We start from the raw sequence: 17,899 nt of genomic DNA, 5'->3' as shown, positions 1-17,899 counted from the left end.
CATTATTGAATATAACACTACATGTTTATCACAAAAAAAAATTAAAATAGAGTACATATAAAATAAGGTATTAATCTACATTAAATAGAAAATTATATCAGGAGTGAACTAATAACCAAAGTTTACAAAAGGTCTTAAACTATTAAATAAAATAATATACAAAGTAAACTAAAAAACGTCCCGTATTTCCATATAAAAATTGGATATTAAAATAACAATTAGTTATAGCTGTACCCTTTTATTGAGTACACCATGACATTTTGACTACAAATCGTATATAGTAACAATGACTATCCATTATAATCAAGAGGAAAAGTTATCAAGCAATGATTTAAAAAGAAAAGGAAAAAACAAAACAAACTCCTCACAAACAAGATGCCATCGGACTGGCATATTAAACTAAATACTAAATTGGAAGGAGCAAAATGGCGAGTGATTTTTTTTTAAGTTTATCTCATATGAGGGCATCACAATGCTATTTGTAAGGAGCTTGCTGTACCTTTATTTTCATTAAAAAACAAGAAGTGATCTTAATGTCAGCTACTCTTAAGCACCAACTACAGCATTATTAACGAAATAAGGATACTTTTTACAACAAAAAATAATCAATTTCCTCTAGTTTGTGGTGCATATGACTTCAGATAACAATGCACATTATAAGTTATGGGAAAAAAATTGAAAACCCCCAATCAAGACTTATATAAAGGACATTCCCTACGAGGCATTTTTCCCATATTCTTAAAAAAAGAAAAAAATCTTATGTTTCAAGTTATAATAGCACACATGCTAACACAATTGCCCTAGAGGTAAGTAACTTTCATACACATACAAACAAAGGTTACCTCATTTTTTTTTCTTTTTTTGTCCTTTCATTTTATCCACTACAAAGTCCAGTAATTTAATACGTGTTACAAAAGGCTTGAAAGCCCGTTTTAATTATTTTTTTAATAAAGTCCAAGTGCATAAATTGGGCACAAATGTCAATTTGCAGTAAGGCCTAAGGCGGCACTGTTTACCAACGAACGTAAACACATCACTCGAGGAGGCAAGCATACTTAGCACTTGCCTGCAACTCTAGAGATAGTGGCAAAACGCTGCAGTTGGAAGATAAGGCTTATGCTACGAGAGTACTGTCCCCCATCACAAGACCTGCAGTTATTGGCTGCCATGGAGGGCAAGTAAAGTACTGTCCATTGCAAGAGAACTCGAATGTGCAGTTCATTTTAAGCCTCATCTTGAGAAGTACACTTCATGGGAGTGGATTTGCCCTTCAGGAACACCACACTTTTTTTTTTAATTTTTAATGTATTTTTTTCAGACACATTTTTGAGTTTGCCCAACTTAGGCCCTGTATCAGGAAGGCATTAGTTAGGAAAGCTTTCACTATATACTAGACATATGACAATATGATGTGGAATGATGATGTATGAATATGCATAACTAATGGAGGGTGACAGTGAAACGTGATGAATGACAATGAATCTGATGAAACCATGACATTAATGACAATGATGGTGATGACATGATGAGGTAATGCTAACACATGGCGGGACCCTGCGACACCAGTCTCTACAGCCCCCCCACGCAGACACAAAACACAACATAGCAGAGCCGAATAGTAAAAAATTCCATCTAGAGCCGTGACGTAAAGCTCTTATCTCGGTACAGTACAGCACAAATTTTCCACATGCAAGTACTGTACGATTCTTTTCAACCCTATTCACAGACAAAAGAGAAAAAATATCAAGAAAAAAACTTCATGTGATCATATATTTAGTACAGCATATGCTGTTACTGATGCTGCTGCTGCTTTCCAGTTAACCATCATCATCATCATCGTCTCCATTCCTTCTTTCTCTCGGTGGTTTGCGACGCAACAGGGGGCGAGTTTAGTGGGGCTCCACTAGTTCTCGTTGTTGTCCTATATTTTCTGTATTTTTTCACCCTTAATTACGGGATTGTTTCGCCGGATTTCTTCTGCTCCATGTTCACGATAGTCAAATGTGCATCGATGTTCATTAGAATAACGATGCACTGAGCAGAAAAGGCCCCCACACCTACATGTGAAACCTGAAAGCATAAAGAGTTTGATGAAAAAATTGCACAGTACTCTAAAGTACTTTCTTAAAATATGTATGCTGTGTCATTATCAGACTGCAATAAAATATATTCTTATCAAACCACTGGTTGACGATGGTATGATGGCAGCAAGAATAAGTAATTCATACTACCTTGATAAAATAAATGTAGAAGTCATAAGGTATCAAGGAAAAACTTAAGTACATTCACATGATACCTTGTTGGCTCCATATATACCAAAGTAAATACTAGAGACAGAGGAGTAAATAGCCAATTGAATAATATCTGCATTTAACTGTAATAATGCTAAAAACAAATACAGTATTTCAGATAAAGGTAATAAATAGTATAGCAATTCTTCAATCATTTTTTCATATTACTAATTGCTCAGTTTATGTGCCTCTTACACAGTTGAGTAAAATCTGCATATTTATATTACAACAACTTACCTGTTAAGCCAACCTTCTTCTTGCACATCTGACACTTGTTTTTCTTCTTCTTTGCTCCATCTTTTTCAGAGCTGCTCGAGTCATTGTCTGCCTCAGTTCCTTCAACGGCAGAGGCACCACCCTCCTCTGTGGCGTCGCATTTATCTGCTGAGCCAGGAACGGCTGCCATCTAGAGGAAAATGTTTTCATTAGCTATGAGATACCTTCACAATAAGTTTCAAAAAGCTTTTAAACCTTACTTTAAAAGAGTAAATCTCATTGACATAAACATACTATGACTACAAACATGAAAATTTACAAAATAATTTATCAACGGTACAATCAATTAAACTGATAAAGACAGATTGACTGTTCAAACTCTGCACTAACCATACTTTCAAGATACTGTACTAAAACTAACTACAGTACTGTATTGTATATGTTTCTCATGATCAATATAACAGTCATGTGAAAAAACACACCTTGAGTAATGCTACAGGACTACAAATACTTTTTTACTACAAAACAACAAAAGGATAACGATATATATATTCCAATGATGACACAAATTCATTATTTCTTTGATTAGAGCATTCATTATTACCCACTAAACCTAAAACCATATCATTAAACCTCATTTTGTTATACATTAAACACTGTATTTTTACCTGTGTTAGGGTTTGCACAGTGGGTTGGCCAGTAGTAGTAGCAACAGTTACGGCCTGGTGAAGTGTGGTTGTAGGGGGTGCCGGAGAGACCGAGGTTGGTGCGACAGAGGCTGTTGGCGACGTTACGTTAGAAGGGGGTTGCTGTTTCTTTTTCAGTGCATCTTTATAGCACTTCGAACACAGACCATCTGTGTTTGGGGAACCGAAAAATCCACACCCCATGCGACAAAGGATGGGCCCAGCCTCAAGCTGATTACTCTCACGCTCCATCCTCCGGTCAATCTGCAACATCACATTTGATCTAATACAAAAGTCCTCACAATAATTTGATTACTGTCAGTTGAACATATTCTGAAGTTAATTAAAATTTGTAAATCACCACTGTAAATATCTAGATGTTTAGTTTTTTGCCGATGTTCTAGATGCCGAATACCTTGCCAGAAAAAAATACCTGACCCATGGCCTAAATTTAATTATAAAAAAAAAAAAAAAATCCTATACATTTCTATCGTAGAAAACCAAAAAACCCTATTGGGTAACAATTTCGTTGGTATCTTTAAAGATAATATGCCAAACTATTAAGTATTTAAGAGAAAAATGTAATAAGGAAAGGTGTAGCATGATATTAGTACATTGGAGTAACTGGGCAGAATCTGCCACTAAGCCATTAGACACTTACAGTACTTTTAATTTTTTTTTTTTTTTTTTTTTTGAACACCCCCATAATAATGCCATATTCCTTAGCATGTTTTTTAACAGATTGGATGACCTCAGTAAGTCAATACTGCATCATGGATATGTAATGAATAAAACATTAGCTAAGAGGGCTTAGCCTGCACCTACCAACCAAAGATAATTTACAAACAATTCTAATAATAAAATTGTAAGTATTACTTTTCCACATTCACATCACACCAAACATTCACTTTTTGGAAAATACTGTACTTAAAACATTTACACGCTTACCCTGCAATATTACTGTACTTTACAATGACAAAGATGTAACCTACAAAATCTTCTGGGTTAATTCTACGGAAAATACAAGTTAAACAATCTTTTAAAGGGTTGTTAATAACTAGATTAACCTTTAGTTATAATTACCTTTAATCTACACAAAGTAAAATATAAATTACAAATATAACTGAAAATATGCATCCATCCATGAGTATCCTTTAGGTCTATTTTTTTATTATTTTGACCCCACCCATTCAATGGGTTAACTTGCAGAATTATCTTGAGCAACAGAGTCCCAATGCTTGACTTGATAAAATTGTACTGTACACATGCATGGTTGGAAAGAATGAAAAAGGAGGGTTGCAATGTAAGTCCTATTTAAATGAATCCTACAGAGACCCTTTTTCCTGATTCCTACCTGTTGCTCTCCTCCTGCCAGAGTTGTGGGTACTGGTTGGGGCGGGCAGCTGACGACAGCCGCCTCACTCCGCTTACTAGAAGATTCCTCTGGGCCCAACAGCCACCACCTCCTCCAACCTCACACCTCTCGCACCCAAACCCTTAAATCAGAGGGTTTGTATTGGTTTTATTCTGGCCTGTAAAGCTTCAGAACAAAATCTTGACTTCCAAGTGTTTTATTCTTTCAATTCAACAGCTTCAGATTTCCCTTGGCATCTCCAGTTGTGGAAAACCTGAAAAGGAAGAAAAATATGGTTTTGATATGGTGGTTGTAAAATTATTATTAGTACTATTATTGTTATTACTGTACAGTATTATTATTATTATTATTATTATTATTATTATTATTATTACAAGCAAAGCAATAACCCTAGTTGGAAAATCAAGAGGCTATGAGACCAATAGAGAAAAATAACCCAGTGAGGAAAGGAAACCAGGAAATAAATAAAATACAAGAAATAAACAATCAATACAAAATACTTCAAGAAATAAATAATCAATACAAAATACTTCAAGAACAGTAACATTAAATTAAATCCTTCACAAAAACTATAAACTTTCAATAAACCAGACGAAGAGAAATAAGATAAAACAGCAATCATGAGTCCCCCCCCCCTCCACCAAGCGAACTCTAATTCTAATCTAAGACAGTGGAAGGCCATGGTACAGAGGCTATGGCACTACCCAAGATCTGAGAATAATGGTTTGATTTTGGTGTGTTGTCTTAGAACAATTACAGTGCTGTAGTTAACCCCTTGAGCAAAGAATAACTGTTTGGTAGTGTTATCAGGTGTATGAGGACAGACAAGAATGTGTAAAGAATAGGCTAGACTATTGGGTGTATGTGTAGGCAAAGACAATTTGAACTGTAACCAGAGGGGGATTCAATGTAGTACTGTAGCAAAGATAATTACTATAAAAATAACAATAACCGAGTAATTCACCTTACCCACATACAAAGCATAAAAAACTAAATTACAATGGATATTAAAACAAGTTTAAGAGTTTTTAAATCTACAAATTATTCCATAAAAACTATTCCCCCAAAATATTCCACTTAATAAAGATAAACACCACCCAGTGGTTAACACATACGAAGGACCTTGAGAGAGAAAGTTCAATATGCCTCCTCCAACACCACTTCCCCACAACCCCCAAAACCACTTTACACCATTCACTCTCCCTTTTTCAGTACAATGTATAATGCTGACCTACTGACAGACAGGCCAGGTAAGATTGGCACGCAATCCACTTTCTGTTTTAATTATAAAGAAAGAAAGACAATATATAAAAAGAACAGTATTGTCTGATAAAATATCAGCCCCACCAACCAGTTGTTGAACGCTGGACAAGAATACAAAATCAGGAACTGGCTTTCAAAAATACAGACGTCAGTGGTATTTCCTAAAGCTAACAAATACCTTTAGGAACATGAAATCTGATGTAAACTATTTCTTCTTAGATCATTCAAAAGACTGTACAATTTGTGTCTGCACTTTCACTGTTTTTCCTGAAGCATTAAGAAACTGCTTTCACTGACCCACTCTTCCTTCTAACCTACATGTCTATCAACCACGACAAAAGAAGTTTCTAAGTTCTACTTCATAAAATGGTTGCAAGAAAGTGCAACCATTTATGCACACAATAGACCATTTACACAATAATGAAATCATAGTGTGTGTTGTAATAATATTCCACCCAAATCGAAACCAAAATTAATACCTACTTGAGTGAAAGCCTTTTAGTTTCCTACAAGAATCGGAAGGCGGGGGGTGGGGGTGGGAGGTCATCTTGGAGTTCCACCACATATAAGTATGTCAATGCTCCACTTCGCGACTCCCCAGGGGACAAGAAAGGGGGAACCTTACAGAGAGGGGGACAAGAAAGGGGGAACCTTACAGAGAGGGGGACGGGGCTCCCCGTCAACCACCTCATGGCTACTTTTAACGAGAAAACGCTGTTATTTAGATGGAGATGACGAAACATCTAAACAAATGAATCGACGTGTGAGAGTACACATACACACATTTTTATTATTATTATTAATTGCTAAGCTACAACCCTAGTTGGAAAAGCAGGATGTTATAAGGCCAGGGGCTCCAACAGGGAAAAATATCCCAGCGAGGAGAGGAAAAAGTGGAAAAAAAATTTTTTAAGAAGATTAACATCATTAAAATATTTATCTCCTATATAAACTTTACAAGAGGAATATAAATTAGATGGAATAGTATGCCCGAGTATACCCTAAAGTAAGAGAGGGTGTGTGTGTATATATATATATATATATATATATATATATATATATATATATATATATATATATATATATATATATATATTATAAAATTAATCTTTTTAAGAGATGGTATAGAAAGGAACCGCAAGTAAAACGATCCATGATGCAACTGCACTGTAACGTTCAAGCAATTTGTGAGGACGTTTTCCCGTGGATTCAGAGTTACGTTCTTCTCTATTGATTGGAACTTTTACTTCTACCGGATGGCGACATTTCATTCATGACGCATGATTAGTATATTAAATATCGTGCGTAACTTTCGTTAAGCAATACTTTTTTAATGTATCAGAAGACTTGAGGTTATCATTAATAGTTATGTAACCTGATAACTAATAATTATTCGGTGACTTAACTATGGCAACACGAAGGAATCAACGATTAAAGATCAACTAAAAATGCGCTCAATGTAGGAAATACAAGCTACCTGTATATAGCCCACGCGCACTACTACCTACCAACAACCTAGCTCAACCGTTTCCTTGTCTAGTCCGTTGGTAAACGTCTCTAGACTAAGGAGAGAGAGAGAGAGAGAGAGAGAGAGAGAGAGAGAGAGAGAGAGAGAGAGAGAGAGAGAGAGAGAGAGAGAGAGTGCGGGTGAGGTTAATCAATGAACATCGATCCAGTAAACCTATACGTTTTAAAGAATATAGACGGAGGGGGAGAGAAAGAGCGAGTGACCATACGGTATTTCTTGAAATATCACCTTTTGCGCTGAATATCTCAAAACATCCCTCCCCCACCCACCCCCCTCACTCAGACGAAATCCATTCATATATGCTGTACAGAATGTACTCTTTGATTGCCTAATTCCGGTTGCCAGGCTCAGTCAGACACGCGCGCACAGAGAAAGAGAGTTCCCCTTTAAAAAGATCTTCCTTCCTTCCTTCCTAACGAACACCATCCACATACCGCAAAATTCAACAGGATGCTCTTCCTATCAACGCTAAATTATCCCTCTCCAACAATAAGTATCCTTTCCTTTGAAGGATGAAAACCACTGTGTATTAAAATAACATTAGGGAAGTTTTTTAAATGCCCTAACAAAACCATGCACCCATGCACCAAGTTAGCGGATGAGTTGGAAGAAATATTCACCAAGCTTTATTGTTACTTAGCAGAATGTTATTTAATTTTCGTAAGTTCTTATAATTAAATGTCTTTGCATAATAAGTTCTTCATAAGAATCATTGTTATCATAACAATCAACTTGAGAGATAACCGATTAAAGGATAGGGTTATCTAAGTCAAATTAAATTCTTCAGCTAGGTACCAAAATAAGGTTAGTGAAATTAGAAGTTCTGTAATTGAACTAGATAAATGCAAACACTATATATATATATATATATATATATATATATATATATATATATATATATATATATATATATATATATATATATATATATATATATATATATATATATATAAAATTGATAGAGAGAGAGAGAGAGAGAGAGAGAGAGAGAGAGAGAGAGAGAGAGAGAGAGAGAGAGAGAGAGAGAGAGAGAGAGAGAGACTTTCATGAAATTTCAGAGGGAGTTTCCGTTACATAAGGGAACGACATAGTACAGTCCCTCAGGTAAGTCTCTCTCTCTCTCTCTCTCTCTCTCTCTCTCTCTCTCTCTCTCTCTCTCTCTCTCTCAATAAGCAAGGTTAGAGAACTTGTCCTTGATCCTCTTCCCACTACTCATTCTATCTAACCCGGGCCGCCCCTACCTTCCCAGGACCCCGACGTCCCATGTGAACACTTCATGGGGGCTATTTACTGGTGGTTCCAGGGTCGCTTCCTCTATTATATTCGTGTAGGATATCTTTTATTAACTCAGCGAATGAGATGGAGAATTATTCTTCGTCGGCAATTCTTATCGTGTCGATAACAACTGATCCCGGATAGAAAGGTAACAGACTGTTACGAGTACTAACACTTTTATCTCCAACACGGTAACGTTACATGTGAAACTTTACATCTTATTAACACAAGTTGAATATAACACGCACGTAAATATTTACTGTATATACGTGGAAGTGAAGATTTCCTCAAATCAAACAAACGTCAATCCATATCCCTATCTTATTTACTTGTCTAGCAGTTCGTTACAGTTAATATTTGCTGTTAACCACAACGGACGAACGAACAAACAGAATTGTTGCAGTGGGATTACAGCAAACGTTCCGACCTACTTTCCTAAGCCCCAAGGTGATGACATATTTAAGAAGGTATATGCTTGGCTGGTTGCAATAAATGCTTTTTTTATACTATGAAGACGTATTTCTTAGTTACAACGAATCACTGTGTTATTGCCTGTATCTTACCCCTTCTTTGCTTAAAATCCAATGAGATTCCAGATCTTGTAAAAAGGTTTTTATGTGAAAGGATGTAACAAACTTTCCATTAAACCTGAAGGAAATGCCATCCAAATCACACTCTTATCTGAGCTGCGTAATAGACGTGGCATTTGAGGATGGCCAATTCACCCCCCCCCCCAAAAAAAAAAAAATAAAAAAAGAACCTAATATACACCGAGCAACCCCTTCACTCTAAATCACCCCCATCACCTAAATTATTCAACCTATCCGACATTCAGAAATGAAACATAAAAATACAGGTTTGGACATATAACTTCAAAAGACCCAAAAATGTTACAAGACGTAGTTAGTGGTAGAGCGTCGGAATCTACACGTATTAGTCAATCGAAGTTATCAATATGACCTACAGTCGTCACCTTATCTATCGAAGCCAGTTCGTACACAGTTTGTGATAGCGTTATCGTTAGGCTTTGAATAAACACTGCGAGTGACTCAGCTGGTACAGGCGAGGCCACTGATAGGGAGCTTTTCAGCTATTTGGTTAGACGTCTTTGTACCGTTATAAATTTCATTTTAACCCTCAAAGTATATTAATTCACTTATTCTAACATTGAAATAAATAAATTTAATCCCGATTTTAATCAGCCCAGGTCTTTAAGAGTTATTTTTTTTAGTATTCAATGGCCCTACATGTTCACAATTAAATAATTTACTATAGCAGACATGTATAAAAAATATGTAACAGTTTTAATATTGAATTTTAAAATAGATCGTACTCTATAATCGTATGCACCCACTTGTATTTCATAGACCTTGTAATACACAATAAGCCAGTAATTGAGCCAAGTATATTTACAACTACAGAGGTTAGCTAAACCTTGATTCGACTGTCACAAGATGAATGTGGCAAATTTTTTTTTTGTCTAGTTATGATTACGGCCTCCCTTGTTAGTAGGTCATTATTTTCATACTTTCAAACAAGCAGCCGCAAATAATAAATTAACACAAAATTATTCCCAAGGTAAAATGAATTTATGGTGATGGATATTACAGGCTTTTATACACAATTGAATATATGGTATGTATAATATATATATATATATATATATATATATATATATATATATATATATATATACAAACAAACACACCTTGTACTAATTAACACTAATACGTTTCAAGATGCTATTAGTATTTAGAAAGTATCAAATGAATGTTACGCATTTTACCTCTTCATAAATTACGTGGCTGAGACAGCTGAGAATTTATACCATGTTCTTACTGGCGTAGGGGAATGGATGACAATTAAACAACTAAAACTAAATAAAAAATAAAACCGAATTTCTGGTAGCAAGCAACTTTGGTGTCGTCTAAATAAATATGTGACAACTGGGTCTAGAAATCTCGTAGTAAGAACTTGTAACCTGTGTGTATTACTGCAATTTGTCTCTCACCGCTCAATCAAATACAGTAATAAAGTAAGCATCACTGAACATCACCTTCGAAACATTGCCTTTTTAAATAATAATCTAAATGAATGTTCAGTTAAAAAAAAATGGTGATTAACTGTTAATGCGAGAATTGATTACTGCAACTATCTACTACAACTTAACCAAGTACAACTTAAAAAAAAAAAAAAAAAAAAAAAAAAAGAGGAGCAAGATTGACAACAGGTGTCCCAACCCAAGAAAGTATTATACAACCTTAGGTTGACTGAATTACATAGGCTGCCCTAATGTCTATAGAAGATAAAAATAAATTTATGTGCGCCATGGCCCAATTTATCAGAACTGGATTTCCAAAATACTTAAGAGAATAGTGGGTTCTAATTCTTTCAAATATGCAGCCCCAAGATTATATATCAAGCTCCTACTTGACATCCAAAGGACTGATGGGTTTCATGAAAGAAGACTTTCATGAAATGTTATGATAATATAATTTGATAATTAGCCTGGATTACGCTATATGGTTCTCTAAATACTCAAATATACAGCAAACAAATCTTGCTAGTTCTCTGTGACAAAACCATGAAGGAAAACAGCCATTTAAGTAAATACTGTAAGTAAAGTAATTTGGTATAATCTTGTCCTTTGCAGACAGATTTCGTTGTGTTTCGGCTATATTAAACCAGAAAGAAAAAACACACTAATTCAAACGTTGTAATTCTGGTTTGAGAGGATGTGACACTCGATTCTAACTGATTTTACGACCCTTTTAATCCGAACGGATATTTCATCTTAATAAAACCAAAACTTGGTATTTTTTAGTTGATAAAGCTTTGCTCCGGAATAGCCTATTTTCTTTTAAAGAATCATTAACGACTTAGAGAAGCTATTTAATAATGACTGACAATTCTTCCTAAATTATACTTTTCTTCTGGCAAACTCTTATTTCCGACCAAATTTCAGTTGAGTCGACTTGACAAAAGTTTAGTTTACACATCATTACACAAGGTGACAAATATATCACGCAACGACGAGACTCAAATTCTCTCCATTTCGAACTTTTATTAAATAAAAAATACCTAACTGAAGACTTGGCCTCTGACTTTATTTACCTATTAATATAAAAGATTGGTGATGTAAGAAGTAAATTATCTCATTACGTATTCAATGTCAAAATTTTGCATTGTTGACATTATAGGAATTTTAATTGATAATTTTTCTTCACGCTATTGTATATACCATACAGTAGGGTGAAGAAAATTGCCAATTAAAATACCTATTATGTGCCTTTGTCATTCGAAAGTTACGAAGGTGCTACAGCTCATAAGCAGTTGGGAGCATGAATCCATCTTGTGATAGCGGTATGCGTGCTAAAACTGACTTCGAGGTTGGCATATTTTTCTAAATTAATATATTAAAACTTAGTATATTTTGGGGGGATGCATTTTCTATAAATAACTCAAAACCAAGTTTCGACTAATCAGTAAAATAAAATCTTGCCGATAAACTTATTACCTTAGATATTTAATGACATGTTATCGACATGTATATTCCCTCACTTACTACCGAGACTATAATATAATGAACTTGCTTGATAAAGTAGGCTTGAAACATTTTTTTCGTCTGCTACCGCAGATGGTTCAATGCATAATCTAGCGGACTTCCATGGTGAAACTAGAATTAGAAAAAAAAGGGATGACTTTATGATAGGCGAAAGTTTATACTACTGGAACTACTGTACTGTACTTATACTGGAAGGCGGAGGATCTGGTTAGCTGTTCTATTTGGATTTCTTTTTATTTAATCAAATCGACCTACCGAGAGAGAGAGAGAGAGAGAGAGAGAGAGAGAGAGAGAGAGAGAGAGAGAGAGAATCTTGTATATTTTTACTATTTTGTTATTCACATTACCTTTGACAGGGTAATCCAAGACACTGCTATTGCCCATATTAGCGATAACATCGTGGCAATATTTTCACGAGAACGCAAGGCGATTTAACCATTAAGGAAACAATGATGTACATTTTCTTGTTAAGCTTGATCATTTACGGCAGTCAACCGAGATGTTATTTGCAATACATACGCGACTAATTGAGTTAAATATTTTTTTCTATGATGCATTTAGTCATGATCAGCAAGAATGTACTAGGGCCAACCATACTAATGCGGTTTGCCGTGAACTCTCAAGACGAAAGTCTCCCACCACCACCACCACAAATTTGCACTGGCCAGCGTGATAATGAAAACTAACTAAACCCCAGACATGACCAAGACATGTATGTGGCATTTGTCCTGCAGTGGATTGGAAACGGTTGCATTGGTCGTGTGTACACAGAATATAAAATAAATAAAATCACACACACACACACACTTGGTCTGTATATCCCAATGTGCCACAAGTGAAGGGCTTAACACATTTGCCTAAGCGTTTCTATAATGCTAATGAAAGGGCAGGTTGATGGATGTATTGGTGAGAAAAGTTGTGAGACAAGGGATATCTGATCATAGTTAAGGTAGATAAAGATTTATTTTTGCTTTACTTAAAGGGCTTTATTACTTTTACTTTACTTAAAGGGCTGTTTTCCTGTTCCCTGCAGGATCTAAAAAAATATTTTGTCGTATACACTATACACTCAAGTATTTAGAGTACCATACGCTTACTTGTAGGTGAAAATGTAACCAAATGTACCAGGAAAGTGAGAAGAGCATTAAGAAGAAAAAGGGAGAGTTGTGAGCTAGGATTGCAGAAATAGATGATTTTTGACATGCTTTGATGGCGTCAGCAGAAGTGACGTGGGTATATAAGAGGGTAGATAGATGGATCAAGAATAAGTTCGGGGGAAGAGAAGTATATTAATTGAGGTGCAGATGCCTCAAGAACGAGATTGTATAAGGTAGTAAAAATAGGAGAGAACACTGAAGGTACTCTAGAGGGGATTTAAATTTGTATTCACAGGTTACAAAATTGAATGAGATAGGTTACTGATCTACAATTAAAAATGCAAGCAGACCTCGATCGATGGAGAGTATTTTCAAGGTTTCCTGTATGTGTTACATAAAATAGAGCGAACAGATTGATGCAAGACTAGAAAGGGTTAGCGTAAAGTTAGAGGAAGTTACTGTTAAAGATGTGGGAAAGTAAAAACACCAGGTGATGGAACTAAAAGGGTGATGCTTCAGTGTGATGTGCTTGGTGGCTGACCAGGCTTGTAAGGTAGGATTGGCTGGAGGAAAGGTACCAAAGGAGTTAATGAGATGAATACAGAAATTGTTTTTTAATAAAATTAAGAGACAGAGACAACAGTAAGCATGACTTTGCCATAACATTACTCTGTAACTAAGAAAAGTGTATTTATACTTTGGCAGGGAATAAACTGCGTTGGATTTGACAATGAGTGTTTCTATAACGATTTTATGTGAGAAAATAAAGGATTATGTTGCATAAGACATACACTGACCTAGACAAAGCGTAAGTGGAAGGTATAGAGAATGCATGGTCGCGTTACATGAAGAAAGTAATTGAAACGGGTTGTTAGTGCTGCAGGTTTCTGAGAATATGAGCGAGTGAGTGACTGGTTTGGAGTGAAAGTGGGTCTTAGACTAGCGTATGTCATTCCCTCTATGACTGTTTTACTATTTAACATCATCGACGAGGAGATAAAAGAGATCTGAGAAAGGACATCGGATGTAGATGAGCGTTGAGAGAATAGAAAATTAAAGAGTTGTGATTTAGGTATCCCTGCTGGCAAGGATTCCTTAAGAGATGCAAAATCAAAGCAGCAAGTAGGTTGTTTGCGAAGGCTAAGGAGGAAGTGTACGAACAGATTACTAATGAGTTAAAATGCTGATTGTGAGTAAAGAGAAAATTACTGAAGCTGTAGATAATAAGTAGCTGCATAGCATGTGGTGTACTAAAACGAATTAGAAGAAGTCAGATATATGGATACACACGTTAGAATACGTGAAATGATGGAAGACAGTATTTTGAGGTGGTTCGTTCATGGGGAAAGTATAGACAATAACAAGTTGGTGTAGAACATATATATAACAGAAAATTTAGAGATAATGAGCGGAAAACTCGAAACTCTCCCAGTATACACGCACAAATAAATATATCAAAACATGCAGCCGTTTCTACTTCACTGTAGCACAAAGGCCGAAGTATGTTCTTGGCCATGTCTGGTATTTGGTCAATTTTCATCACCACGCTTCTGGCCACTTCGGATGAGTGATGATGGGAGACTTCTGTCGGATCGGTCACAGCAAACCAACCTAGTATGGCTGGCCCTGAATAGTACAGCAATGCTGATCATAGCGATACGCAAACCTCTCATCATGTTGATCTGTGTATTATTCCTACAAATATAAATATATATATACATATATATATATATATATATATATATATATAATATATACACATATATATACATACATACATACACACACACACACACACACACATATATATATATATATATATATATATATATATATATATATATATATATATATATTATATATATATATATATATATATATATATATATAACTTCCGTCCTCGAACGCAAGAATGAAAGTAAAGCTAGAGACTGCTGAGGGGGGGGGGGGAGATTAGAGAACAACTCATTCCGACAACAATAAAATACGTTGGCCATCCCCAATATTACTGCACAATCACCAAAAGACATTCTCATCCACGAGACGCAATGCTCCAGAGATTTTAGAAAGTGACCCTCCTTCCCTAACCTCCCTCCCCTCTTAAAAATTCCCACAATATCGTAAATGAACAGCAGCTTGTGTACCATCCCCACCCCTCTCTCCCAAGATTTCCTGAAGACTAACGTAAAAGAACAGCGACCAGGCGACCGACCGACCTACTGACGGCGTTTATAGCATGACAGCTTCTTGCAAAACTTTCGGCGTCCATCTCGCGTGAGAAAACCGCAACCTCCTTTTGGAGCTCCGCGTTCCCTCTCGTTCTTGAGCTTCGTCGCCTCAATGCCGTCACTCTAATCAGACTCTCACGTCAGTTACTCGACGATCGCTCACTCTCACTCCATGGTCATGCGGCGCAAATTGCGCGCGCCTAGAAGCAATTTGTACATGTGCAGATTTGTGTATGCAAATCATGCATGGATAAAGGCTATGCACGTCAAAAGCTGGGGGTTTCCAATCATCATAGGTAGAAGGTTGGCCAGGCATGAGCCACCCGTTGAGATACTACCGCTAGAGACTTACTGGGTCCTTTGACTGGCCAGACTGCAACATTGGATCCTTCTCTGGTTACGGTTCATTTTCCCTTCACCTACAACGAATACTCTTGCCTCTTCTTTACGTATTCTCTTCTATCTTTATACATCTGATAAAGCTAAAGTGGATAACCACTGCACTGCGATTGTTCAGTGGTTAATTTCCTCTTTGTAAGGATAGAAGAGACTTTTGCTATGTTAAGAAGCTCTTCTAGGACACTCCAAAATCAAATCATTGTTCTCTAGTCTTGGGTAGTGCCACAGCCTCTACCATGGCCTTCCATTGTCTTGGATTAGAGTTCTCTTACTTGAAAAGTAAACTTGGGCAGACTTTCCTATCTTATTTCTTTTCCTCGTGTTTTTTTTATAGTTATATAGGAAATTATTTTATTGCTACTGTTTTACCAAATTGTTAATTACTCTTTTCTGCTGATGTCCGTGGACTTATGGCACCTTGCTTTTCCAACTAGGATTGTAGCTTAGCAAGCAATAATGGTAATAAGGAGGTATAAAAAAGGAAACAAACCATTTATTAGGGACTACCATACAGTACTGTTAACTGTTGGAATGTATGACGGAATGATAAACATCAAAATAAGTGAAAATGAAAAATGATAACCCCTTAGGGAGCAACCCACCCGCCTCTTAGAAGACGGAAGTGCTTAGGAACACAAGAAACTATTAAACGCGACCATGACAGAAACTAATATGAAAAACATTATAATTACAAAGCATAACTCTCACTAACGTTGCATCTCGGGTTCCAAGGACCGCTATATGGTTAGTGGAAGAGTTAGTCTTTCCCACAAGGTGAGAACTAGCAATGTAATATTGAAAACAAAGACGAGGGAGAGACTGAAGGACACACTTTCCTTTAGAAGAGAAAAATTATCATTAACACCGATTACTGTCTCCGAAGAGTCTGTCGAAGCGTGTCACGTATTATTAGGTAGTGCGCTTCCGTCATCCTTGAAGTCATCATAATTCCAACCTCCATCACCTCATTCCCACTCCTTTATTTACAATAGCACCCATCCATCCCTCCCTCCCTCCCTCTCTTCCATTTCCTCTTTCTTTCTCTCAAGGAGGAATTTCCTACTTCCGCGTGACGAACTTCCACACCCACTGAGGTATTGAAAATGCCTATGATTTGTGTAGGAAAGATACAATACACACAACGGTACACAAGATACTTAAATTCGACACCCGAAAAGTTCAAATCTTGAATAATAAACACTTTCTGGCCATAAGTTTTCACATATACAATTATTAAACGAGGTATTTGTGGTACCTAAAATCGTAAATGACATCAGGAAAATAACACAGCAACTATGCTGTTCCATTTCATATCTGATGTCAACAGCTGTTTTGACACTGCTACATGGCTCTTCGTCAGAGGTATAAGGGCTGAATGGTGCTGTACCACTTAAATAAACAGCTTGTGCAAACGGTGAAAATTAAATATACAAGCTATGCATGCATGTATATATATATATATATATATATATATATATATATATATATATATATATATATATATATATATATATATATATACACACACACGCACACATACAGAAATTCCAAGTACACATACTGCGGGTGATAAATATCGCAACCTAACTAACCTACATCTTTGATGATCGTTAACTGTTTGTAGTTACTTTCCTCTTACTAATAAAACAAAAGTAGCCCAAAGAGAGCACAAGTCTACCTCAACCTCTTCTCCAAATGGAATTGAACATGACCCGAACATGATTTTGTACAGGTGAGTCTAGAGGACATTAACTTGTGAATGAAAGGATCTTCACAGGACTGACACACCACACAACGTCAGACGGCCTCTCCCTTCTCCGTTCTTTCTGGATTTAGTCAAAGCGGTGACTCAACTACTTGACTTATCAAGGATTAGTCATCAACACTCGAGGAGGATGTACTGAAGGATACGAAAGATATGTCGATATAAACGTATTTTAAATCATATTACAGTGTATTGTATTATAGCAGCTACG

General features: G+C 36.1%; 1 protein-coding gene across 3 annotated transcripts in view; it reads right to left on the bottom strand.

Annotated features, from left to right (window-relative positions):
• Positions 1 to 218: 218 nt before the first annotated feature.
• The window catches only part of drn (doctor no), a 117,844-nt gene continuing 100,163 nt past the window's right edge, over positions 219 to 17,899 (bottom strand). For all 3 annotated transcript variants that reach the window (XM_068353974.1, XM_068353975.1, XM_068353976.1), the window contains 4 exons: positions 4,548 to 4,821; positions 3,176 to 3,457; positions 2,529 to 2,697; positions 219 to 2,070 (listed from right to left, as the gene is read on the bottom strand). In XM_068353974.1, coding sequence (XP_068210075.1) covers positions 1,922 to 2,070; positions 2,529 to 2,697; positions 3,176 to 3,445 — 588 coding nt within the window. In that variant the 5' untranslated portion in view covers positions 3,446 to 3,457; positions 4,548 to 4,821 and the 3' untranslated portion in view covers positions 219 to 1,921. The remainder of the gene's footprint in view (positions 2,071 to 2,528; positions 2,698 to 3,175; positions 3,458 to 4,547; positions 4,822 to 17,899) is intronic.

Source organism: Palaemon carinicauda, chromosome 30, assembly GCF_036898095.1.
Source record: "Palaemon carinicauda isolate YSFRI2023 chromosome 30, ASM3689809v2, whole genome shotgun sequence".
Lineage (NCBI taxonomy): Eukaryota > Metazoa > Arthropoda > Malacostraca > Decapoda > Palaemonidae > Palaemon > Palaemon carinicauda.
Note: the sequence above shows the minus strand (reverse complement) of the source record. Positions and strands in the feature narration are given on the sequence as shown.